At 36.2% G+C, this 25,514-nt stretch overlaps 1 protein-coding gene across 1 annotated transcript in view; it reads right to left on the bottom strand.

The window, feature by feature from the left end:
- Positions 1-267: 267 nt before the first annotated feature.
- The window catches only part of LOC103107678 (dystonin), a 552,693-nt gene continuing 527,446 nt past the window's right edge, over positions 268-25,514 (bottom strand). Inside the window, 12 exon segments of the mRNA XM_060190003.1 lie at positions 268-1,525; positions 2,217-2,340; positions 8,210-8,320; positions 8,732-8,931; positions 9,829-9,900; positions 11,143-11,260; positions 14,444-14,461; positions 16,265-16,339; positions 16,502-16,656; positions 18,545-18,707; positions 20,127-20,290; positions 22,424-22,553. Of these exon segments, the coding sequence (XP_060045986.1) occupies positions 1,263-1,525; positions 2,217-2,340; positions 8,210-8,320; positions 8,732-8,931; positions 9,829-9,900; positions 11,143-11,260; positions 14,444-14,461; positions 16,265-16,339; positions 16,502-16,656; positions 18,545-18,707; positions 20,127-20,290; positions 22,424-22,553 (1,593 nt within the window). The 3' untranslated portion in view covers positions 268-1,262.

Raw genomic sequence — 25,514 nt, 5'->3', positions numbered from 1 at the left:
TGTTAATATATATTATACATTCACCTGTTTTTTGCAAATATTTTATTTATTTTATTTTTGAGAGAGATGCAGATAGAGAGAGACAGAGAGAAACACCAGAGCACTGCTCAGCTCTGGCTTATGGTGGTGTGGGGGTTTGAACCTGGGACTTTGGAGCCTCAAGCATGAGAGACTGTTTGCATAACCATTATGCTATCTCCCCCACCCATATATTCACCTTTTATTTAAAGCACAGAGTTTACTCTAAATAATCAGATATTCCACATGTTCAAGTGAATATGTTTTATTAAATGCATACTAATATCTTTTTATAGTATGTGAGTATACATAATAAATTAAAATGTATATATTTATTAAATATAGATATAATACCAGAACATGATTATTTCAGATGAGAAATCAAAATAAACCCATTTAAAGTATATTTTGGTCACTCCAAATTGATACTGCTCATAAAAAAATACACTGATTTTCCCTGGGGAAGAAAAATTAACTCCATAGCAATGTAATTAAGGGACATGTTTTATTTTGTAGCTTTCTGCAAGCAAAATTGCTCTAATACAAAATGAGTTCAATTATACAGGTGCTACTGTCCATTCAAGCAAAAGAAAACCTCACATTTGTATGAATGCACTTTATACTTATAGTCTTACAGTATAATAGGTCTAATATCCAGGACACCTCTGGCCTACTGTAAAGCAATGGCACAGAAATGCAAGGTTCTTGAATATCACAGCACTGTCAAGTGTGTATAGTAATCTCCTGTGAGTTTTCAGTCAGGTACTGCTTAAAGAACAGTGTATGGGTGTGTCTGCCTTTCATTCTTCCATCTTTTAGTTTATATTTAAGTTATCTCAAAATATATTCCCATATTTGGCTTTTTAGTTTCCACAAAAACATGAAAATGTCATGAGGTATCCTTAATGTTAGCTATGAATATAGTGATGTGGCTGTCAGAGAGGATATGGACTTACTGGTAGGTACAGTAATTGATTTTAGTGTATGTTCCACACATTACAGTGCAGAAATATTAGTGCACATTAAACTCTCTTCTCTGCCCTCACATGATGTGACTTGAACTCCAAAATAGTTGACAAAACATTATACAGATAAAATAAAAAGACAAATACACAAATAAGGCCATCTGCAGAATTTTAAACTTGCCCCTTACAAATATTTCACAATAATTTCTACATTTTATTTTACAACTTTCAACTTAAATAATAAATGCTCAAGGAAGGCCCTTGGTAGAAGCCATTGCACTATCTCTTTGAGGACTTGTCCAATTTGCTAGCAGGTGATTTCCTCTGTGGTGTGGGTATTTTTGAAGGCTTAGCTGTAGACGGCCGAGAACCTGCTCGGGGTGTAGGTCTGTGTGTTGGGGGGACAGTCTCCACATCTGAGCAAACTGACTGGATTTCTGAAATATCGAAGTCTGATGCATCACTGCCTCGGCGGCTGCTGGCCCTACTACCAGCTTTGCTTCCAGCTCGGCTTCCTGGTCTGCTGGGAGTCTTCCTGGGATCTGAGGAGAGAATACAGATGGGAACCCTTACTATGGGATGCATCTGTAAAGATTCTAAGCACACAAAATATATAAAAAGCTAGATTTACAAATAAGAGGTAATATAGGCTTAGTTCCAAACACAAGATTCTATTTATTAGAAACAGACAGAAGAAATATATCTACAATTTAAGATTATGTCTTCCTTTAACATATTACGTGTTGTACAAACATATAGCAAACAGTCTTTTGCTAGAGGTTAACTTGAAGAATATGAGAATCTAACAGACAAGACTGAACTTTAAATATGTTTCATATGTACTGAATTCATCAATGTAGGGGTAAATTTTACTATTCTTTGAAGAAATATGAGAAGTATTTGTGCAAGTCCTAGTATGGCTGTTTTTGCCTTATTATTCAAAATAGTCTAGTGTAGTCTCCAAGTAGGGAAAAGAATCAAGAACATTATCCTTCAACAGAGAGGATACTTCAACAGGTAGGATACTACTACATTTTATTCTAAAGTCCTTCTCTCAGTCTTTCCTTTGGTACTTTCCAAAATGGTTTCTACTCTCTTATTCCTATGATTCATTTATCTCTTGCCTTTGTTGGAAGATTTAGCACTCCATAATTTCTACCCCAATTTTGGAGAAAAGCAACTTTCATCTTCATCAAAGCAGAAATACTGAAGGAAGAAATATTCTCCACTCACCAGCAAACTGTGTTCGTACTCTGGTGGCTGCTGTTGTTATCAAGCCACTGTCTTCCCCAGAGTGGAAGCCTTTTCCTGATAAATATCCTGGAAGTCGAAGTTTGCTTCCCTGTATTGGTGTTCCCTGCATTTATTCAGTAAAGAGATACGTCAAGATATTGCTCTTGTCCCTTGGTATTCCACCAACACTACCTTACAATTAGGTGGAGTTTCTCTAGTAGACTTCGGGAGGTGAAGTTAATTAACAATTTAAAAAGGCATGGGCTTCTTGTGTTTTCCACCAATTTATTTCTTTGAATTCAAAGGGAACCTTATGAAGAAAAATGAACTCATGACAGAGGGATGCATACAAAAAGAGTTCTCCAAATGATGGCAAGGGAAAATAAGTCAAAGCAGTGAGTATATTAGTACCTTTAAAACTATTAGTGGTTACTATAGAGTCTAGAGAGTGATGGTGATTGACTGCAATGATTTTATGAAAGTGAGTAGAAATACAGAGAAATAGAAACATTAGTAAATATAAATACAAATGCCTAGACAATTATTATTTGAACATTAAATAAAAGTGATCATTTACAACTTGGCATGCTTGGTTACCTGATATGAAGCAACTTAGTACTTTATACAACAGTGTATAATTTGGTACATTTCTTGGTTCTGACACCTTGTAAGGTTCTTATACACAAGTTATTTATACAACATCGGTGGATTTGTTGTTGTTACTACTATGTGCTTTAAAAATGTATGATGTCACTGAGTTAGCACTCAGTTTAAGTCTTTCCTTCCTTCCTCCCTCCCCTTCTTCCTTTCTCTCTTTTACTTTCTGAGAGAGAGAGAGTAGAGATAAGAAGACACCATAGGTCATGCACAGCAAAGTGTGTGCTTTTAATAAGTAAACTATCTCCCAGCCCAAAAGAATGAAACTATAATAATCCCATAATAATAATTAATTATATAATAATAGTAACTGATTTTCAGAAAGGCTGAAACTGATAATAATAACTGATTATTCCATAACTGATTATTATTATGGGATATGGAGTTCTGGTGGTGGGAACTCTGTGTAACTATATCCCTCTTATCCTATGGTCTTGTCAGTGCTTCCATTTTATAAATAAAAATTAAAAAACCCTCTGTATCCCATAATAATAATAACCCCATAATAAAAATGCTTCCGTATAGGGTAGTTTGGGTGCTGGTATTGTGGATGCAATGTTGGACTTACAAGCTTCAGGTCCTGATTTTGGGAAATGTCACAGTTAAAAACAAAGCAAATGTAAGGACTACAAAAGCTGAATAAGGGCAAGAGACTGGCATACTTTAACAATGACTCTTCAGTCACTATCAGGTCACCCCATCAGCTGGGGCCCTATATGGGGAGTCCTAAGATTCCCAAACAGATATGATGGGCCCAGACTTCGAATAGATCCCTCTCTCCATTGTTACTGGTCATCTCTATCAGGAACAACATAATAGGACCCTTTGTGGGCCCCCATAGGACCTTGCCCTCAACTTGGATCAACAATGGTAGAAAATATTCCATCCTCCAAAGGGAAGCTGGACAACATACTCTATGTTCCACCTGAGGAAGATGAGTCCTGTAATTGGAGCAGCTTGGAACATTCCTATTCATGACCACAGAATGTGAGCTCAGATCTACAGGGATGCAGAGGTCTCATAGGCTCCTAAGCTGAATATGGGACCCAGATCAAATCAAATTGATGGGGTTTTACAGTTACCAATATTTATACACCTTTCCCATATTAGGGAGTTACTCTCTTCCCTGATTCAGCTTTCTGGTCCTTTATGCAGCCATGACATCATCTTCTCAGACAATAACTTGGATCCACCTGCACATCAGATGTCAGGCTCAGGAAAAAAAGAAAAAAAAAAAAAAAACTAGTATAGTCACAGGCTCTTTGGAATATAACTAAAATAAGACTACTAATTATCTACAAAACGGAGAACCACCCCCCTCAACTCTTCATCTGAACTATTCTAGCCTTTAGGTTCATGATTAGTCAACAATTTGTTAGGCTCTATATGTTAACTCTTTTTCCAGCCACCAGGTTCCAAATGGCTACCATGATGCCAACCAGACTTCCCTAGGCAGAGGACCCCACCAATGTGTCCCGGAGCCCTGCTTCCCCAGAGCCCTGCCCCACTAGGGAAAGAGACAGGCTAGGAATATGGATTGACGTGCCAACACCCATGTTAAGCAAATACAGAAGCCAGACCTCCCACCTTCTGCACCCCATGATGACCCTGGGTCCATACTCCCAGACGGATAAAGAATAGGAAAGCTATCAGGGGAGGGGATGAGATATGGAGATCTGGTGGTGGGAATTGTGTGGAGTTGTATCCCTTTTATCCTATGGTTTTTGTCAGCGTTTCCTTTTTATAAATAAAAATTAAAAAAAAAAAAGAACAAATCCAAGGGAATAAGGGATGTTGTAGTTCTCAATGAACACATTGGAGCCAGGGAGTTGCCTGGAGGGAACTAATCTGTAAAAATTACATGGTTTTTAAAAAATAAATTGCTCTATTATTAGAAAGCTTAATATAGCACATGAAAGGTCATTTAATTGCATAATGACAAATTATTAATAATGCAATATTCATAATTTCTTTATATATGTATGTATACACACATATGCCCTAAAGTTACACTTAAGTATGAAATTTATATATGATTTGCAAACATATACTACTTAAGTTCCCTAAATACTTTCACACATGTAACCAAATTAGTTGTCACAATCATCTAATTATAAATTAAATGTGAAAGATGAGCACCTGAAGTGATTTACACAAGATCTGACAACTATGCTTTTGCTAAATTCTTAGTTTTAAAAGAATCTCAGTAATTCATATATACAAGTGGGTCTAAAAAACATGAGATATGTTACTCGTGGTAAAATTCATTACTATGGATGGCCAAAATCATTCTTCTCAGAATGTCTTATTTTCATCTTACTATTATACTCCGCCTAGAACACTTAAAGAGATTCTTCTACAGAAGTAACTATGGTTTTGTTTACTTGGTTTTTTTGTTTGATGAGCTTATTTGAATGCAACATCAATGTCTATTAGAACATAAGGATGTTTTTACTTAAAAAAACGTAGAGTAACACAGATGTGTAGTAGTCAGTATTTATAAGAAACGTCTCTTGAAGTTCATCCATTCTCAATTTCTGCTACAACAGCACCATCATAATTGATAATCTACAGCTATCTGTAGATGTAATAAACAATACTTGCAACTTTCACTTGAAAGATGAAGTAGATATGAAGGACTGGGTGAATGAGAAAGATAAATCAGGAGTTGTTCTAAGCAACTTTTCCCACCAGCAATAATGTTATTTCTCATCATTGCCACCTAAATTGTGAAAAGAAATAAATTTTCTCTGCCTACTTCTAATTATTCATGTCAGGATTAAGCAAAAGACAAGTGGTTTTGAAAAACATGAAAGAATTTTTAAAAGGTATTACAGTACATTTATATAAGGTTCTGATCATTAACATGAAACACTGCCCACATTTCAAGAAAAAATATTTACATATCCCTCAATTATTGTAATTCTAATTAAATGTGTGATGATTTGGTGCCTTATGTTTGTCATTTTACAGAGACATTGGTTTTCTTTTTTCTTTTTTAAATTTCCACCAGGATTACCTCTGTGGCTCAGTGCCTGTACAATGAATTCACCACTCCTGGAAGCAAGGAAGTAGAAGGGAGACAGAGAAGGAGACAGAGAAAGAGAAACACTTGCTGCCATGCTTCCCTACTGGTGAAGTTTTATTTCTACAGGTAGAGATCAGGGGTTTAAACTTGTGTCATTGTGCATCGTAATATGTGTGCTGTACATTGTGTGCCACTGCCTAGTCCCCAGAGAAATTTCTTCAAAAGATAGATGGCTGGGAGTCGGGTGGTAGCGCAGTGGGTTAAGTGCACATGGCGCAAAGCCCAAGGACCGGCATAAGGATCCCGGTTCAAGCCCCCGGCTCCCCACCTGCAGGGGAGTTGCTTCATAGGAGGTGAAGCAGGTCTGCAGGTGTCTGTCTTTCTCTCCCTCCTCTGTCTTCCTCTCCTCTCTCCATTTCTCTCTGTCCTATCTAAATAACAACAACAAGGGCAACAAAAGGGAAAATAAATAAATAAATATATAAAAAAAATTTAAAAAATAGATGGCTGAAATTTAACTGTTTAAATAATCTGGTATAAGAATTTATTTTGACAAACATTACTGCTCATTAGGTACTATAACATACTGAAAATCTAGAACATACTTGAATAATAATGATCATTAAAGTATAACAAATACATATGCTTTTTGAAAATGAAACTTTCTGCATGCTTAGTTAAGCCCCCTTCCCTACCACAGGAGCTTGTACTGATATCTAAGTGCCCATGTCTTTCTTTCTTACTCACTTAGTGTTATTGGGCAGAAATAAAGGTAACAGTCAATAGGATATTAATCAAAGTGAACAACTAAGAAACTTTTTTTTTTTGGCCTCCAGGGCTATTGCTGGGACTCAGTGTCTGCATGAAGAATCCACTGCTCCTGGAGGCCATTTTTTCCATTTGTTGCTCTTTTTATTGTTGGATAGGATAGAGAGAACTTGAGAGAGGATGGGAAGATAGAGAGGGGGAGAGAAAGACACTTGCAGACCTGCTTCACTGCCATTGAAGCAAACCTCCTGCAGGTGGGGAGCCGGGGACTCTAATGGGGATCCTTAGGCTGGTCCTTGGTGCCAGCACTATGAATCTATAGCTCCTGGTGGCCCTTTTTCCCTCCTACTTTTTATTAGATAGGACAGAGAGAAGTAGAGAGAGAATGGGGAAATAGGTAGAGAGAGAAAGATAGACCTGCAGACCTGTTTCACCACTCATGAAGTTTCCCTTCTGCAAGTGGGGAGCAGGGGCTCAAACTCAGGTCCTTTCCCTTAATAATATGTGTACTTAACTGGGTGTGCCACCACCTAGCCCCCTAAGAAACATTCTTTTAATTTAAATATTATCTTTGCAACTGTTACTGACCTCCCATTCTCAACTAAAGTGGGTGGGCTACATCTCTTTACAAAGTTATGCCTAGAAGCAAAAAAAAAAAAAAAATGTATCAGTTAGATTTAAGAGAAACGTTACTTAGGTCTGGACATATTGTACTCACCCAAAAGATAAATGAGAGGGAGTCGGGCTGTAGCGCAGCGGGTTAAGCACAGGTGGCGCAAAGCACAAGGACCGGCATAAGGATCCTGGTTCGAACCCCGGCTCCCCACCTGCAGGGGAGTCGCTTCACAGGCGGTGAAGCAGGTCTGCAGGTGTCTATCTTTCTCTCCTCCTCTCTGTCTTCCCCTCCTCTCTCCATTTCTCTCTATCCTATCTAACAACGACAACAACAATAATAACTACAACAATAAAACAACAAGGGCAACAAAAGGGAATAAATAAAATAAATATTAAAAAAAAGAAAAAAAAGATAAATGAGAAATTAAGTATGATCAAGAAAACAAAGTAAAGAAAGTATTGGGGGTGGGCTGATGGCACACATGATGGGCTCAAGTCCCCTGTCCCTACCTGTGGGGGGGAAGCGTGTGATGAATCAGCACTGCCACAAGTATCTCTCTCACTCTCCCCCTTTCCTTCTTTATCTCCTCTATGTTCCTTTCCCCTCTCAACTTCTCTTTTATCAAATAAATAAATATGTTTTTAATTAAAATTTATTATTTTTATTAAATAATGTTATTAAAGAGAAAGTATAAAGCCTGTGGGTGTGACTATTTTAAGCTGACTCTGCTCAAGAAGATATAAACTCTCTTTTCTGTTAATCCTTAATTCGAGGTCTTCCAAGAATTTCTGGGTTAACGATTATTATAAAAAGATGCAGTATTATCTAAAGTACATATATTAAGGGTGAGGTGAAGCAGTGTTAGTGGGTGATTGTTTTAATTAAGAGAAGACTGTTAGACTGGAATCTGGAGCCTTACAATACCTCTGCAGATGGCACCGAAAAGTCTGAGCACTCTGCTGGTTTACAAGGAGTTGACATTTTGCTGTTTGTCAACCATGGTTTACCATAATTGCGTGTTAAAGGATGAAGAATCTGTATGGAACAATGGCAAACCAAATATAAAAAAATGAAGCCACAGAAAAAGATACTTATAGTAAACAGTAAAAATATTTAAAATGAGTGAACAGATTTGACGGCAAATTAATGCACACACACACGCACACATACACACACACACCTGAAGCTTTATGAAGAAAATATACTCTTAAAAGCAAACAAACCTCCTGAACAGATAGTGTATTAATGGACCAGCCACAAGGCACAAATATAGATGGGGAAAAAACAAAAACAAAAACAAACAAAACTCTTCATTTGTTATATTGTGAGAAAGGACACAAATGGGGAAAGAAGGTTCAACCAATTAGAGAATCCTAAAGGATTATAAAATAAACCCAAGGTACTGATGGAATAGGAAGAATAAAACATGGCATGATCCAACCTTACCTTGGGTGTGCTGGTGGTGGGGACCTGTGGGGAGGCTGCCTGGCCAGCATGGCTAGACACAGAAGTTGATCTGTTGGGTGAAGCTCCGCGAGATGAAGGCCGTGATCTTCGGCCTCGGGGACGGAAAGCTGCCATTCCTTGACTGGCACCATCTGCTAAAATGAACTTCTCACGTAGTTCCATGTTTGTCCTTCCTTTGGCTGCATGTAGCATACAACAGTGTACACAAACAAAGTGGAAGAAAAACAAGGGGCATTCAATCATTTATGGGTAGGACAACCAGGCATCAGAGATCATGAAGGACTTTGAGAACATCTTTTTTTTTTTTTTGCCATGCCAGCTTCAACTCAGCATAACAAAAAGTTAAATGCATTCCTTTATAATGCATTCCTTTTGGATACAAGGAAGTTTAAGAAAGAAAAAAAGTGTGCTGATTCTAACACTAGACACCAGCAAGAATAACCACCATTAAAGAAGGAGTCAGCATGGAAATGGAAAGCTCATGCTAAAATATTGCTAATCCACTGGTTACCGATGCCCACATGGCTTCATCACCCTTCCCCACACTGAGAAGACAAGCCAGTGAGGCAGGGACTGTGTTGTTTGCATGAACTACTGAGGTAAGGAGAATGACAGTATTTTAACACTGGGATCAATTAAACAATAGAATCACATAGAATGAGAGATGACTTGTTAATCATGATGACAACATATAAATGTTCAGGTTTTTCACTTAAATTGTGTCAGCTAGTATTTTCATCTTGTGCCTTGTAAAACTGTTTTACAACAACATGCAATAACAAACACCAGACCCAAGGATCCATGAGGTAATCAGTGATGCAACACTCATACAAACACATAAGCACATAGAGGACACTCCACAAGAACCCAATGAGCAATGTGTTAGCTAGCATATGTTTGCAACATATTAGAACTGTCAAATTTTCAGAATTTAAATTTGGAAGCAGCAGCTCAGTTGGATGAGTTAAGCCATACAGGATGGATGAAGCACATTGTTTAAAAACAAATGATCAAAGCAAGAATGTAAAAGTAGGAAAGAGAAAAAGAGGGGAAAGGCAAAGAGAGGGGTTGCCAACCTATAGAAGGCTGAGTAGTAGTAATTGAAGAGTTTGATTCCGAACGTAACATTTTACTCCCATGATGATGAACTAGAAAAAATGACACAGGATACCAATCACATTAAAGAATACTGTTAGCAGAAGAAGAAACAAAGTACAGTAGTTGAAAATGCAAAGGATGCTCAGATTGGACCTTTAGCACACATTTTAGAAGAAAGTTGATCAAGAAAAGAAGCGCTCAAAAGCTTGACTGGAGAGATAATATAATTAAGAACTTGCTACATTAACTTACCTAAGTAACCCAACACAGATTAGGCCATCTATTTTCTTTGTTTAATGAAAGGTGCTACATTACCTCTGATGTTTAATGTATAAAATGTGAAACAAAAAGGGAACTTTTGTTCTTGTTCTACTTCTTATGTGGGTGCATCTTGGCTTTGCAGAGAGCAAGGCTACTGAGTAAAGTTGTGTAACAATCCTTGGTGGTCTTAGTAGAGACCAGCAAGCTGCACAGGAAGCCATGCAGGTGTCAGTAACAAAATCAACAGCTCTGGTATAATGTGCTATGTTTACATAAAATGATTAAAATGAGCTGACAGATTAAAAAAAAAAACTGCAGTACTTTTGTTTTTTTTAAAAACAATTAACGAACTAAGCATATGGTACCTAGCACTGCAATCAAAGGCAAAGGTCATTTGTAAGATAAGCCAGTTAAGGATCCAAAAATAACTGTAAGATCTGAAAAACAAGGAAAATTAAAAGGTAACTAAGAACTCTTTGGCAGATAGATATGAAGAGAGCCATCACATAACATGCCTATATTTTTATGCTATAATCTATAACTTCCAAGAGTCAAGTAAGAAGTTGATTACTACTTTAAAAATGTATAGTTTTCTTCTCCCATTCATTTCATGAAACTTATTTTTTAAACTTTTACTATCCTGTATCTTCAGTCTTCATAATCTTTTTTCACTATTCAATGACTTATGGAGAACTTTTCTGGATGGTTGCTATACTTCTTCATTTTGAGGACTGTAGATGGTATTATCTTAAAAAGAAAATCTAATTGAGTATTTTCTAGTCTCATAGGCAAGAAAGACTACTTGTTTCATGTTTTTATAGAAGAAATTTAAAACACACAAGAAGAAGAACATGGTTTACAAGACTGCCACAAGTTCTTTAGGAAATTTAGGTTGTCAAGAGAGCAATGTGAAACATTCACTCACTACTATAATAAATAACTAAAAAATCAACTAGTGCACTTCAATGCTGGAAAATAATGTAAGGCTGAAATACTTTTATTCCATCATTCTAACACAGGCATTTCCTTACCCCTGCAAGGGTCATTTTTCACTAAGAACTCATCAAGTGCCATCCATCCGCCTCCAACACGAACCATCACAGTACTTCTTAGGATGCGAACAAGTCTCAGTTGCTGGGAATCTCCAAACTGTGAGTTGAAGAAAGAAATAACCTCTAATTGTTAGTAGTAATTCTAAACAAGAGGGTGGTATGCAATCTGAAGTAGCAATAAAGCAACCATTTTAATTTCTTGCTTAGTTTACAGTGATTAGTAAAAATTTCAGAAAAAGAATCTGTAATGATCTGCTTGTTAGACTGCTGCATGCTGATTTAGCCCAAAAGAAATGATTTAAATCAGATAATGGTTATAAAGTATAACATTGAAGCTTTCTAAAATTATCTTTCTTATAACAAAAACAGTATTAGTAAGGCAATACTTGAATAATGTTTTAGAAATTAAAAACATCATGAAAATAAGCATAGGCCCTCTTGTCTGGGGTTAATACAAAATAAGAACACTTAAGAAAGTTTAGAAAAGCCATTCCTTTTCATTAAAACTTCTCCATAGATTAAAACTTATTTCCACTGAAATCTGTAGGAGAACTACTTAGAAATTCTTTTTGTTTTCTCTAAGAGCACTCAGGGAGATAAAGTGGTAAATGAACATGACCAATAAAAATTTCACAGTCAACTAAAATTTCTTTATCATGAATGATCTGGTAAGACAAGTTGTTAAAGGGCAGATTCGTGTGTCATGTTAGATTACTGTAGCATTAAAACAGTTACCAACACATTTTTATTGATATGGCTTTCACATTTTAGAGGATCTCACTTAAAGCTGTTAGTACCATCATTGCAGACATTAATAAGCAATCTTTAATTTTTTTTTATCTTTTCAATAAATTTTTATGCACTTGGACATGTTACAAATTTTGCAAGTTTTGAATAAATGTGAAGGTACTGGTAGTTTCTAATCACAAGATATATTTATTTTGAAAGCCAATGAGAAATGATTTCATATTTCTAGATCATTTCTAATAGGCTCATGATCTAAATTATAAAAACCACCATACTAAATTTCATGGCTGTCAAACTTAGTAGATATCATAGCAAAATGGCTGGTCAACTAAACAAAATTAACTTGTTTGTAAGTCAGTTAAGATACAATTACGATTTTTGACAAATTGTGCTCATGGTGGATAACAGAAAATTTTAGTTTGAAATAATCTACTACTTTTAAATAATATTTGACATTGGGTTCTAGGATAAGAATTGGAAAATGAAGCCAACCATTCAAGACTACGAAACTCAGAAAATCTTGGGAAGCATGTTAAATGCACCAACCACCACATTAAACCTTTTTATACCATTTTTTCCAAGTTTGTAATTTAGTCTCACAACATACACTTATAATTGATACTACTCCTGTAGTGTAAAGTAAAAATTAAAGTTCAACTCATGTATCAATTTGTTAGCATACATTTTGTGCTGCTAATAAGCAAAGGGAAACAAGGGGATTTAAAGAAAATTACCCATAAGGAACCAGATAATTGGACCAGTTACTTTTTGGTACAAGATAATGTTCATAGGAAAAGTTTTAAAGAACTAGCCTATGGAGATTTCACTCAAATAAACATTATATAAATGATTTTTCTATATGAAGGCATTCTCTAGATGTACTGTGTTCAGAAAACTCCCAATTTTCTCAAAAGCCAAAGTATGAAACAAGAAAAAAAGATAGACTAATAGAGACAGCTCTTTGTGCTTAAAGTGAATAAAACCTGAGGGATTTTAACTTTACACAAATAAAATATATTATCTCAATTGCTAACTCAAAAAATAACAAAAAACGAGCACTGGTGAGACAGCATAATGGTTATGCAAGAAACTTTTCTATCTGAGGCTCCAAGGTCCCAGGTTCAGTCCCTAGCAACACTCACTATAAGCCAGAGCTGAGTAGTGCCCTGATCTTGCCTTGTTAAAAAATAAAGTATTTAAAAAGAATGAAAATGTAATATTTTTATGTCTTGAAACTAATGAAAATTTAAAAATATCTGTTCAAAATGAAACATTTTGTAGTCCAGAAAGTGGCATAGTGATGGAGCTTTGGAATTCTAAGTATGAGGTCCCAATATACCAGAGTACTATGCTGGCCTCTCCCTCCCTATTTCTTTCACATGAAATAAATTTTTAAAAAAAATTTAAGGAGAAATTATATTTAAAAATATGTGCTCGGAATTACAGTATTTTAAAACTTATAACAAAAAATAGTTTAAAATAATTTAAAATTGAACAGCAGGGGGCCAAGCAGAGGCACAACTGGTTGAGCTCATATGTTATCATGTGCTAGGACCTAGATGCAAGCCCTGTTCCCCACCTGTAGGTCTGCAGGTATCTCTTACTACTCTCCTTCTCTATCTCCTCTTCTCTCAATTTATCTCTGTTCTATCAAATTAAAAAAATGTTAAAAAAAAACAAAGAAAAATTAGCTGAGATCATGAACTTATTAAAAGGGCATGGGACCCCAGCAACAACCCTAGTGGTTAAAAAAAAAAAAAGAATGGCAAAGTAATAACTAACATAATAACATAATAAGGTACAGTTTCATAAATTGTTCTTTTTAAAAATGTGCATTAAAAAATGCTTTGTCCAATTTAAAGCATGACACAATTCCTCATCTTTAGTTCTGAAATTCTGAGTAAGAAGTAGTGCTACTAGACAGTTTACAGTGACTTAAAAATGTGAGGCCAAAATAGATAAATAAGTTACAAGGGAAACACTTCCTCAAAAGGAATATACAGTTCACCTCACAGAGTTAAAATGTCTACTCATAGGACACAAAGCACTAAATTAATATTTAGAACAAATGGAAGATGACTGCTTTGGAGAGAACACATTGTGGTTGAGTGCCATGGATAGCTGTTCACTACTTTGTCTTTGATGTCTCTGCCTGGTAAAGATAAGTCTCTAACTGGTATAAACTGCATGTCCTCAACACAGAGAAGTGTGGAGAATCAAATTTGTTCTGGTGAATATTTGTATAAAGTATATGCTAATTGTATTATTATTAAAATGGAAACTGAAAATGGCATTTGTAACACTGTATTCAGTATTATCTGGTTTGCTTAAAAGTAATCTCCTTGAGACACAAGGCAAAAGAAATCCTGGGTCAAGGACCCTTAAAGCGTTTACAGAAACACCACACCAACCAACAATGTAGTAGCTAGGGAGGCAGCATGGGAAAGATTGGCCATGACAAGCTTTAATGATTATGAATTAAAGTAGAAATAAAATCATTAGGAACTTGAGAATACATTCCACTGGTTTATACCTGATTTCCCAGGAAGAACTGATAAAAAAAAAATGAAAAAATGGAAGAAAGACACAATTAGTTTAACAGGAACCTTTCTGTGTGATTCTAGAGCACACACACAGACATACACATACAATCTCACTATGGGCTTCTGAATATAGTATCTAGTAGAGAAATGTGCTGATACCCATTTGTCCTAACTTTAAGTAATTAGAACATTTCCTTTTAAAAATATTTATTCAATAGAGACAGAAATTTAGAGGAAGGGAGGGGAGAAAGAGAGGGAGAAAGACAGACACCTTGCAGTACTGTTTCACAGCCTGAACCCGATCATTGAGCATTATAACATGTGCACTCAACCAGGTGTGCCACTGCCTGTCCCAACACCTTCTATATGATTATTTTGAAAAAATATGTGCTTCAAATTAAAATTACAAAATCTGTATGTGAATATTTTTCAACACGAAAAATAAAAATAAGGGCCAGGTATTAGCAAACCTGGCTAAATGCTCACATTGTCATGTGGAATGACCTGGGTTCAATCCCCTGCTCCTCACCTGCAGTGGGGGATGCTTCACAAGTGGTGAAGCAGGTATACAGACATCTCTCTCTCCCCTTCTCTACTTCTTTCTCTGTCTTATCCAATAGAAATAAATAAATAAATAAATAAATAAATAAATAAATAAATAAGGGAGGGAGGGTGGGGGGAGGAGGGAGGAGAGAGGAAAGGAGGGGAAAGGAGGAGAGGAGAGGAGGAGGGGAGGGAAAAGGAGAAGAGATGGGAGGAAAGAGGAGAGGAGAGGAGAGGAGAGGAGGGGGGCGGGAAAGGGAGGAGAGAGGGGAGGAGAGGAGAGGAGAGGAGAGGAGAGGAGAGGAGAGGAGAGGAGAGGAGAGGAGAGGAGAGGAGAGGAGAGGAGAGGAGAGGAGGGGAGGGGAGGGGAGGGGAAGGGAAGGAAGGAGAGAGGGGAGTAGAGGAGTGGGGAAGAGGTGAGGGAAAGGGAGGAGTGAGGAGAGGAAGGGAGGGGAGGGGAGAGGAGAGAAGAGAGGAGGGGAGAGGAGGAGAGGGGAGAAGGGGAGAGGAGGGGAGGGGAGAGGAGAGAGGGGAGGGGAGGGAAGGGGAGAGGAAAGGAGAGGAGGGGAGGAGAAAGGGAAAAAAGCTACCAGGAGCGGTGGATTCATGTGCTGGCACTGAGCCCCGGCAATAACCCCAGTGGCAGAAAATTAATTAATTAATTAATTAAAAAGAAGAAGATATAAAAACAAAAAAAATGTTTCAGTTGAAAGTTACATATTAGGGAAACTCAGAACATTTCCTAGCTAGTTACTATATGTATATGTAAGAAGTATTCTAAAACAGAGAAGTTAAGAGAAAGAATGATGAAATCACATTGTTCTAGTAATTGTTTTGAAAAAGGTTAACCAAAGAATTGAGACTTTATATAAAAGGAAAAATAACTGCACAGAAGAAAAACATACTATTTTTTATTTTTCTAAAAATGAGTCAACATTAAATATTTTCTGGATTGGGGTGCACCAGTTTTGTTATTGGAAACTGGATAACTTCCCTCTAATCACAAGAAAATATATAATGAAATAGGAAGCAATCTAAATTTGAGATAATATGTGCTTTCCTATGAATATTTTTCCTTAAAGTAAATTACATGTTATATAAAATTTAGGCTATCTTTATATAATTAAAATTACAAAGTTCTTATACCACCAAATTTGGTATGAGGTAGAAATAATTAATTAATATTCCTGGAAAACAATGTAGATCAAATTATATATTAACTAAATGTTTGTCCCTTAAATAGCTATAAAACTATTTTGAAAACTCACCCTATATTTGTTATCTCCAATCTGTTCAACTTGAAATCGTTTTGCGCATTTACATTTTGCTACCTGCCTTGTCACCTGCCAAGATAAAAAATGATGAAATATCCACTTTAATGTTAATATTACATATGGAGTCCTTAAAATCTTGACATAACAATTAAGCATAGAAATAAATGGTTGTATGAACAACATAAGTCGAAGACAAAATAATGTCACAGGTTGTGGAAAGATAATGAATACCTCATCTTCAATTTTGTCAGCATCTGTGACAGGTTTATATGCATCTTTATTTGGGTGAAGCGCAGCTACAAATTCATAGTAGTCAATATATCCATCACCATCTCTGTCAAAGATGTCAGCGACTGCACTCATCTCCAGGCGACTGGTTGGGAACTCTGACATTTTCAAAACAGTATTAAGTAGGTGTTAATGTGGTATAATTGACTAAATTATGAGCCATTTAACATATTCAGCCTAGTCACTTGATTATATGTATTTATATATTGTGGAAGAATTGAATTATTTAATTTAATAATTAGCACATTCAATATATCACATATTATCTTTGTGTGTACAGGACTAGGGAGATGCAAAAAGACTTTCACGCTCAGGCACCAAAGGTCCCAGGTTCAATCCCCAGCACCTCCATAAGCTAAAGCTCAGCAGTGCTCTGGTAAAAAAAAAAAAAAAAAAATTGGAAAAAACATCCTTAAAAATCATCTTTGTGTGTGAGAAATTTAGATTTTACTCTCAAGAAAGACAACTACTAGATGATTTTGCTCATATGTTGAACAGAGATAACTCAAATGTGAACTTGTAAAACAAATTAACAAAAAGTAGCCAAACTATCTCTAAGACTTTGTAAGAATAATGGTGGTTATCGGGAGTCGGGCTGTAGCGCAGCGGGTTAAGCGCAGGTGGTGCAAAGCACAAGGACTGGCATAAGGATCCCGGTTCGAACCCCGGCTCCCCACCTGCAGGGGAGTCGCTTCACAGGTGGTGAAGCAGGTCTGCAGGTGTCTTTCTCTCCTCCTCTCTCCATTTCTCTCTGCCCTATCCAACAACGACAACAACAATAATAACTACAACAATAAAACAACAAGGGCAACAAAAGGGAATAAATAAATAAAATTAAATTTAAAAAAAAAGAATAATGGTGGTTATCATGGTATAGGGACAACAGAACTTTGGTTGTAGAACCATACTATTGTCAAATCACTAATACAAAACAAATTCTACTCTCAGCAATTTTTAATTATACAATATTGTTACCAATTGTCACTATGTTATATGTTAGATCCTCGGACCTCATTCATCTAGCAGCTGGGAATACATATATTCTCCTTCCACCTACATTGCCTTTCATTTACCTCCCAAATGCAAACAATCACATTTCTACTCACTGTTTCTGTAAGATTTTTAAATTTAGACTTCATATATTGAATGGTAACTAAGGTGCTCTCAGTATGCCAAGTGCTTTATTGCAAGTTTATCAGATCTGATATCGCAATAAAAATTTACAAAAATATTTGTTTTTTAAAAAGTAAACAGTATAACTTATTAATTCTGAAGATATGTCAACTGTCACTTTTTAATCTTGGTATACAATGCTAAATTATGAGGGTGACCAAGTTTCTTAAAGTCCTTAACAAACATTTATGTCACAGTAGATGAAACTACTGCATACTTGACACAACTCTATCTTCAACTACTATTAAGATAAATTTCATGAAATTTATGTTTTCAATGTTGAAAACGCTAATATTTTATATGATTCAACTACCACTTTCAGGAATAATGTACAGGAAATTTACTTTAAAATTACTTGATATATATATTTGCTAGAGAAATCAGATACACACGACTGAATCACCAGATAAGGCATCATACACATTAAGAATTTTTTGAGATATAATTTTCTGCTAATACACTGTTACATTAGGATGTGAATTAAAGAAGAAAATAAAGGACTGACTTGCAATGTATTGATCTATTACCATATACTAGACAATACAATCTGGGAATCAAGTATTGTTAAGCTTATATTAAGGTGGACAGTTCCAGTGGGCTCAAGAACTGTATCTTTGGTTACAGAATTAGTAAGTATGCCAGACTCTAAAGCCAGATATTTTAACAAGGACACTTCTTATTTTTAAGATGTGTTAGTTCATAGCAATGTTTAAGGGCAATGACTTCTTGAGTAACTCAAACTTTACCAACTCCACAATTTTAACTTATTTCTTTAAAAATTATGCCAGTACAGTCATCCCTCTTGGGACTTACTTGAGGAAAGAATTCCATCAATAAATTCTTGTCGGGTAATTTTTCCATCCTGATCTTTGTCTATTCTTCTGAAGAAGTCCATCACTCTAGATTTCTTATGATTCATCCACCGCATATATTTTTTGCGCCAGATATCAAAATCAAAGTTAGCAAATTCTCTCAGCTGAAAAGGGAAAAAGCGCTTTGGAATAAAATTTTATTTCTAGTGATTCTTTACACAATGTAATTTTTCTTTCCCACTTTAAAGAAAGGTATGAGATTGTAAAAATAATGAGAAACATTTTCTGCAAAGTTTGAATTCATTACTGTCTCATTAATTTTTTTAGAGAGAATTTAAAACTCTTCAAAAATGCAAATTAGACATTTCTCACAATACCAAAATCACCAAGGTAGTCTGCCCCAAAGCAACAGAACTAAATTAAGCAGTCCCAACTAAATAGCACTCATCTCACTGCTATCTAGGATTATCTTCTAGACTTCTAGATATGTCTCAGTTCAGAAACAGAAATTCTGATTTTAGATCACAGAATATATAAAACTACAACTAGGTTTAAATATTAAGTATATTTTCCAATTCATAGGTGAGTTATAATTTTCTACTGTGGTTTCTCCTTGTCCCCTCCTCTGTAGCTTCTGTCCTTCTGTCCTGAAAATTCTGCTTCCACTTAGAATTGCCAGAATTTGAAGGAATTTTTTGAGGAGAGTCAACCTAGCTGCTGTCTTCATGCAGCCATCTTGACTCTGCTTCATTAAGTATATTTTCCAGCTAATAAAAACTGTAGATACATTGGGTTGCTGGAAAAGTCATGAGGTGTTTTTTATAGAAAAACACAGAAAAATATACACGATGACTTTTTCAAGAACCCAATATATCAAATATCTAAAAAGCTAGAAAAGGAGTCAGCTTCTCATTATATTAAAAATTTTTTTGCTTTGGTTTCTTATATCCAAGTCTCATATATCATTTAAAATTTTATTATTATTATTTTTTAATATCAGAGCACTGCTCATGCTGGGAACTGCGCCTGTAATCTCGGAGCCTCAAGTATGAAAATCTTTTACATGATCACTATGCTACCTCCCTAGCACCATATATCATTTCTCTTCCCACGAAACATAAAGATTGATGTATGTTTATTAGTCTTAAAATATGCATTTGGGGGCCAGGCGGTAGCACGTTGTTTAAGCGCACCAGTTAAGCACATATGGTGCAAAGCACAAGGACCAGCATGATCCCAGATCATGGCCCTGGCTCCCCACCTGCAGGCAGTGAAGCAGGTCTGCAGGTGTCTTTCTCTCCCCCTCACTGTCTTCTCCATCTCTCTCGATTTCTCTCTGTCCTATCCAATGAAAACAATAACAAAAACAACAAAATGGGGGGGAGGGCTCTAAGAGCAGTGGATTCATAGTGCAGGCACCAAACTTCAGCAATAACCCTGGAATAAAAAAAAAAAAATGCATTCAAGTAGCCCGAGTTTGTTTATCATCAAACAAGTTTAAAAACATCAAGATCTTGGCAATGTGCTTAGGGTGAATAAGAAAAGACAATGTGATGATGAGCACCAGTCATGAGTATTCTAACCTCCTCCAGTCTGTCCAAAGCATCATTTAGCTTCCTTCTCCTCTCCAATGCTAGGAGCCAGACCTGCTGCCATTTGCTCACTAACAGGTTGACCCTGGGATTCTTGGTTTCAATTTGTGTCTGTGTTCCAGAGGAATATAAGCTGGATGCAGGAAAGCGCTTTCCTGTGAAAATATAACATTAGTTAGAATGGTAATGTTTTCTGGGTTCTGAAATGTGTTAAGGTTTGACCTTTATTGCTCCTCATAAAGACTGAATCACTTTACTCACTGGGTGTTACAAGTAAGACCATCCTAATTTAGGTGGTGCATGATGTTAAGGTCAAAATGTGTTTAGTTATTAACTAAATAACACACTGCTGCTAAATGAAATGAAAGAAATATATCCTGACAGGAGCATATCAATACTAGAAAGCTCTCATATTAATAGTATAAAACTTTCCCCCCAGTTTAAAACTAACACCATTTCAGTGACAATGAAGTACTGAGGGATCCTTCTCTTTGGTAAAGCATGATTAAAGAAATCTCACTGAGCTGTGAGGTATATTTTAGAAAAAATTTCAGCAAATTCAGTTGCTCTTTCTAAGATAATTTAGCTGAGATGAGTGAAATTGAGGTCAGGGAACAGAGCATTTATTTCAGAGCAAGATACCTCACAAAGTATCAAATGTGGAAGTATGCATGGCATCCCCATCTTCATCCAAGTCCCTTTTCTCCTAAGACTGCATGGACTCAACTTCCAATTTACAGGTGTACTCAAGTTTTCTCTCTCTTCCTGTTCACTTTTGACTAGATACAATGGCCTCAAAAATCATTTCAACATATTTTCTTCATCTAGTTAAGTCACTAAATGTATTTGAGAAAAGTTACTGTTCTAAGGCCATGTAGTAAGTCAAAGTGTACGCTGGGAATTTGCCAAGAATTCCTCATTTTCATATGGCTATATAAAAATGTCAAATAGCTAATGTTCACTGAAGAGTTTAAATTCTAGGAATAAGATAAGCACTTTAAAAGTAATAGTTTATTTATATATTTTATAGATCTACATATTTATTTTAAGAGAGAGAAGACATTTAATCACTGCTTAGTTATACACAATACTAGGGATGGAACCCAAGACCTCACACATGCAAGGAATGATTTTGTATATCTGAGCCACCTTCCAGCTACACATTAGCTCATTTAACTAATTTAATCCTCACCATAATCAAAAAAGGTCATAATCACCCTCTTCTACAAATAAGGAAATTGAGGGGCTGACATACCCAATTAAGCACATATAACTACAAAGCATAAGAGCCAATGCGAGGATCTGGGTTCAAGCTTTAGGCTCCCTACTTGTAAGGGAGAGCTTTACAGGTGGTGACGCAGGTCTGCAGGTGTCTATCTTTCTCTCTCTACCTCTCTCTACTTCTCCCTCCTCTCTCAATTTCTCTCTAGCCTATCCAATAAAAGGAATAAAAATAGCCACCAGAAGCAGTGGATTCGCAGTACAGTCACTATGTCCCAGCAATAACCTTGGAGGCAAAAATTAAATTAAATTAAATTTTTAAAAAAGGAAATTGAGGCTCAGAGAATTTATAAATAATTCATCCCAGGTTATAGTCCCTTACTGGTGAATGGTGGGAAGAGCCAAGAAGTCTCTCTCTAGAGTTTTTAATTACTTGGTTATCTTATCTCATGTGCAACATATTAATTAAAGCAAACATGAAACCATCTCTTTTTAATTAATGCATCATTCAGAAATAAACAAACTGCAGTAAATAGTATTTCTGTTAAATCTTCTTCAAACTAGCTACTGTTATTTCTTAATGGCATTTTGTTGAGTTGGGATACCTGGAATCATATAAGCATAGATAAAAAGCTATCAAATTACTAGACATTTATGAACAATTACATCATGAATTTTATCCATGAAAAGATCATTTTTATTACATTCAGCTTAGATTATTTACAGTAAAGAAACAAAATGAAACCATTCAAAGGCAGTGATGACTTCCATTCTTGTTATAAAAATTTTCAATTTATTGTAGCTAGTATCTGGAAGATATACTTCAAGCAAATAAAGCCCCATAGAGAGAACTACATAACTATTAATTTAATTTTAATTGTTGCTACTTACTGAACCCATGTATTCTCATAAGAAAATTGCTTATTAAAAAAGAAGGTTAAAAAGCTATGTCTGATAAACTGCTCATGAGAGTTACAAATTGATCTGAAATTGCAACTTACTCAGAATAAATAAAACTTACTTCTTTGTATAACCATTTTATTTTAAAGAAATTGGCTACTGCTTACTTCCTGTGCGACCTTTATCCAAAACTGGAATATGAGATTGTAATGAGGAAGGATCAGCTGCTCTCCTTTTATATGTCTTGGTAACTTTGTCTACATCAGGTTGTTTTCTGGTCATTTCCTCCATGAAGATCTGAAATGAAAGAAATGATGTCAGATAAACAGAAGTATATCAGAGAGAACTTTCTCTAGATACGCACTTAAAGCAAAGGTTAAAAGGGTCATGGTATCATTTACAAGCATCAGTAAATCATTAGGTCTTATTTATTTGTTTTTCTTTTTTTTTTCTTCCTCCAGGGTTATTGCTGGGCTCAGTGCCTGCACCATGAATCCACCACTCCTGGAGGCCATTTTTCCCCCTTTTGTTGCCCCTGTTGTTGTAACCTCGTTGTGGTTATTATTGCCATTGTTGATGTCATTTGTTGTTGGACAGGACAGAGAGAAATGGAAAAAGGAGGAGAAGACAGAGAGGGGGAGAGAAAGACACCTGCAGACCTGCTTCCACCGCCTGTGAAGCGACTCCCCTGCAGGTGGGGAGCCAGGGGATCGAACCGGGATCCTTACGCCGGTCCTTGCGCTTTGCGCCACGTGCGCTTAACCCACTGCGCTACCGCCTGACCCCCTTATTTATTTTTTGATAAGACAGAAATTGAGAGGTGAAGGGGAGATAGAGAGGTAGAGAGACAGAGAGACACCTACATTACTTTGCTTCACTGCTTGTGAAGCTTTCCCCGGCAGGTTGGCACAGGGATTTAAACCTGGATCCTTGCACATGGTAATGTGAGTGCTTAACCAGGTTTACTACCACCTGGCCTCTCATTATGTTTTATCTTTAAGAAAGAAATTTAAATCAAAGTATAATATTTACTCTTTTATAAATAATTCAAGGGCCAGGATATAGCTCATCTAGTAGAGTACATGCCCTCCTGTGTGTGAGACCCTGGCTTTGTGTACAGGTATAACATAGGAACACTTATGTTATGGATGACACTACGGGAGCTACACAGATGATGATGGTGTTGTAACTCTTCTCTGTCTCTTCCTCACTCAGAAACTAAGAACAGGAAATTGGGTTGGGGTGGCCCCTCAGCAGTAGTGCAGAAACTCAAGACTCTGGGTTCTTTCCTTGGTGTCACAGTAATAAAGAATTTAAAATGTTATAGCTAATAATGACAGTAGTTTTACATTTAAAAAAAACGTAGTTTGTTTTAACTTGCAAACCATGTGAAAGACGCACGGTCTGTACATCAACCAGGATTAAGCTTTCCAAGTTCTTTCTGAAGAATCTGAAAATGAGTATTTTTTTCAAAGGAGCTAGTTAACTAAGGTGGCCCAGCCCCTAGCACCATTACATAGCACATGTTAGCAATTTATTTAAAATACTGAAGGTATCTTTGAAGATAACACATTCAATTAATTAAATGTGGATTTATTTAAGCATTCCTATCAATAAATTTTATTCCCAGAAGGATTCATGCTACTCAGATTAAAGTTCACATTTAAATTCTTGAGTGATAGCTCACTGATAGCTTACCTTGCCATAAGAGCAGTTTCAAGTTGAATTATGAAACCACATGGTAGTGCCAAAGCATTGGGAAAAATTCTGGTGCTATGGTGTTATCTCTCTTTTGGATGAAAAACAGTTTGCAAGGAAACAGCAAAATCCTTCAAAGCATATGCAAGTCCTCGTATTCCCTATCACATTTAAAAGGTTGACTATCTATCCTGCCATTGCTTGTCTGTTTAGGCTTATTTATTTTTATTGACTAGGTTTCCTTAGCTGTGGGATATGTTGCAAAGGCACAAACAGTGATGAAAAGTGACAGGAGAAAGATTAAAATTATTTCATATATTTCTAGAATATTTGTCATCTTGGGGATGTTTGGTAACTATTACCTCTAATTACAGAGAACATGGTCTGAAACTACTATAGAAACTGGCATTGCATACCTTACCCTTTTTTTTATGCCAGTCCTTGAGCTTCACGCCATGTTTGCTTAAACCGCTGCACTACCACCTGCCCCCACTGCACACCTTATCTTAATATATAACAGCAATACAGTTGGAACATAATGGTTCCGACTATAAATGTACACTAAACAAACCAACAAATACATCAGAGTCAGTGCAAAGGTCATCACTTTTTTTTGGTTTGCTTTATTACCACTAGGGTTATTGCTGGGGCTCGGTGTCAGCACTATGATCCAGTGCTCCCCAGCTTTTTTTTTTTCTTTCTTGTTTTATTTGACAGGACAGAGAGAAATTGAAAGGGGAGTAGAGATAAAGAGGGAAAGAGAAGTGGCTTTATTCACAATAGCAAAAACCTGGAAACAACCAAAACGCCCTTCTACAGATGACTGGATAAAAAGGTTATGGGATATATACTCAACAGAGTATTATGCAGCAATAAAAAGGGATGATATTGTGTCCTTTGGGATAAAGTGGATGGAGTTGGAGAAAATCATGGCCAGTGAAGCAAGTAAAAAGGTGAAGGACAACTACAGAATGGTTTCACTAATATGCTGAATATAGACAACTGAATATACAAATGTAAAAAAAAAAAAGACCCAAAATATCAACCTATTTTCAAGACTGGGAGAACTTCAGTGGTTATCTGTGGGGGTGGGGATGGGGACACCACTCCTTTTGGTGATGGGAGTGGTGGGAAAAATAGGAGAAATTGAGAAAGATGAGTGTAGTTGGGATAAAGAGAACAAAATAAGGGTGGTCTGAGGTAAGAATGGTCTAGTGAGAAGGGCAGAAGTCAACATTTAAGAGCAAGGGAAACACATGAACTTGGAAAAAAAAAGAGCAAACTGTATTTAAGACTTTGTGAAAACTATGGTGGTTATCGGTGGGAGTAGGTAAGAGGGGATACAGAACTCTGGTGGTGGGTTATGTGGAACTAAACACTGTAATATTACAACACTGTAACCTACTATTAATCATAAATAAAAAATGAAAAGAAAAAAGAGCAAGGGGAAGCAAATGGAAATCTAAAGAAATGGCATGCTTAGATATTCTTTTCTCTTCTTTAAGAGGAAGAGAGAAAGATAGACACCTGCAGACCTACTTCACTGCTCATGAAGTGAAC

The sequence above is a fragment of the Erinaceus europaeus genome, chromosome 4, assembly GCF_950295315.1.
Source record: "Erinaceus europaeus chromosome 4, mEriEur2.1, whole genome shotgun sequence".
NCBI classification, from domain to species: Eukaryota; Metazoa; Chordata; class Mammalia; order Eulipotyphla; family Erinaceidae; genus Erinaceus; species Erinaceus europaeus.
The sequence above is the reverse complement of the archived record's forward strand: the minus strand, read 5'-3'. Positions and strand labels throughout refer to the sequence as shown.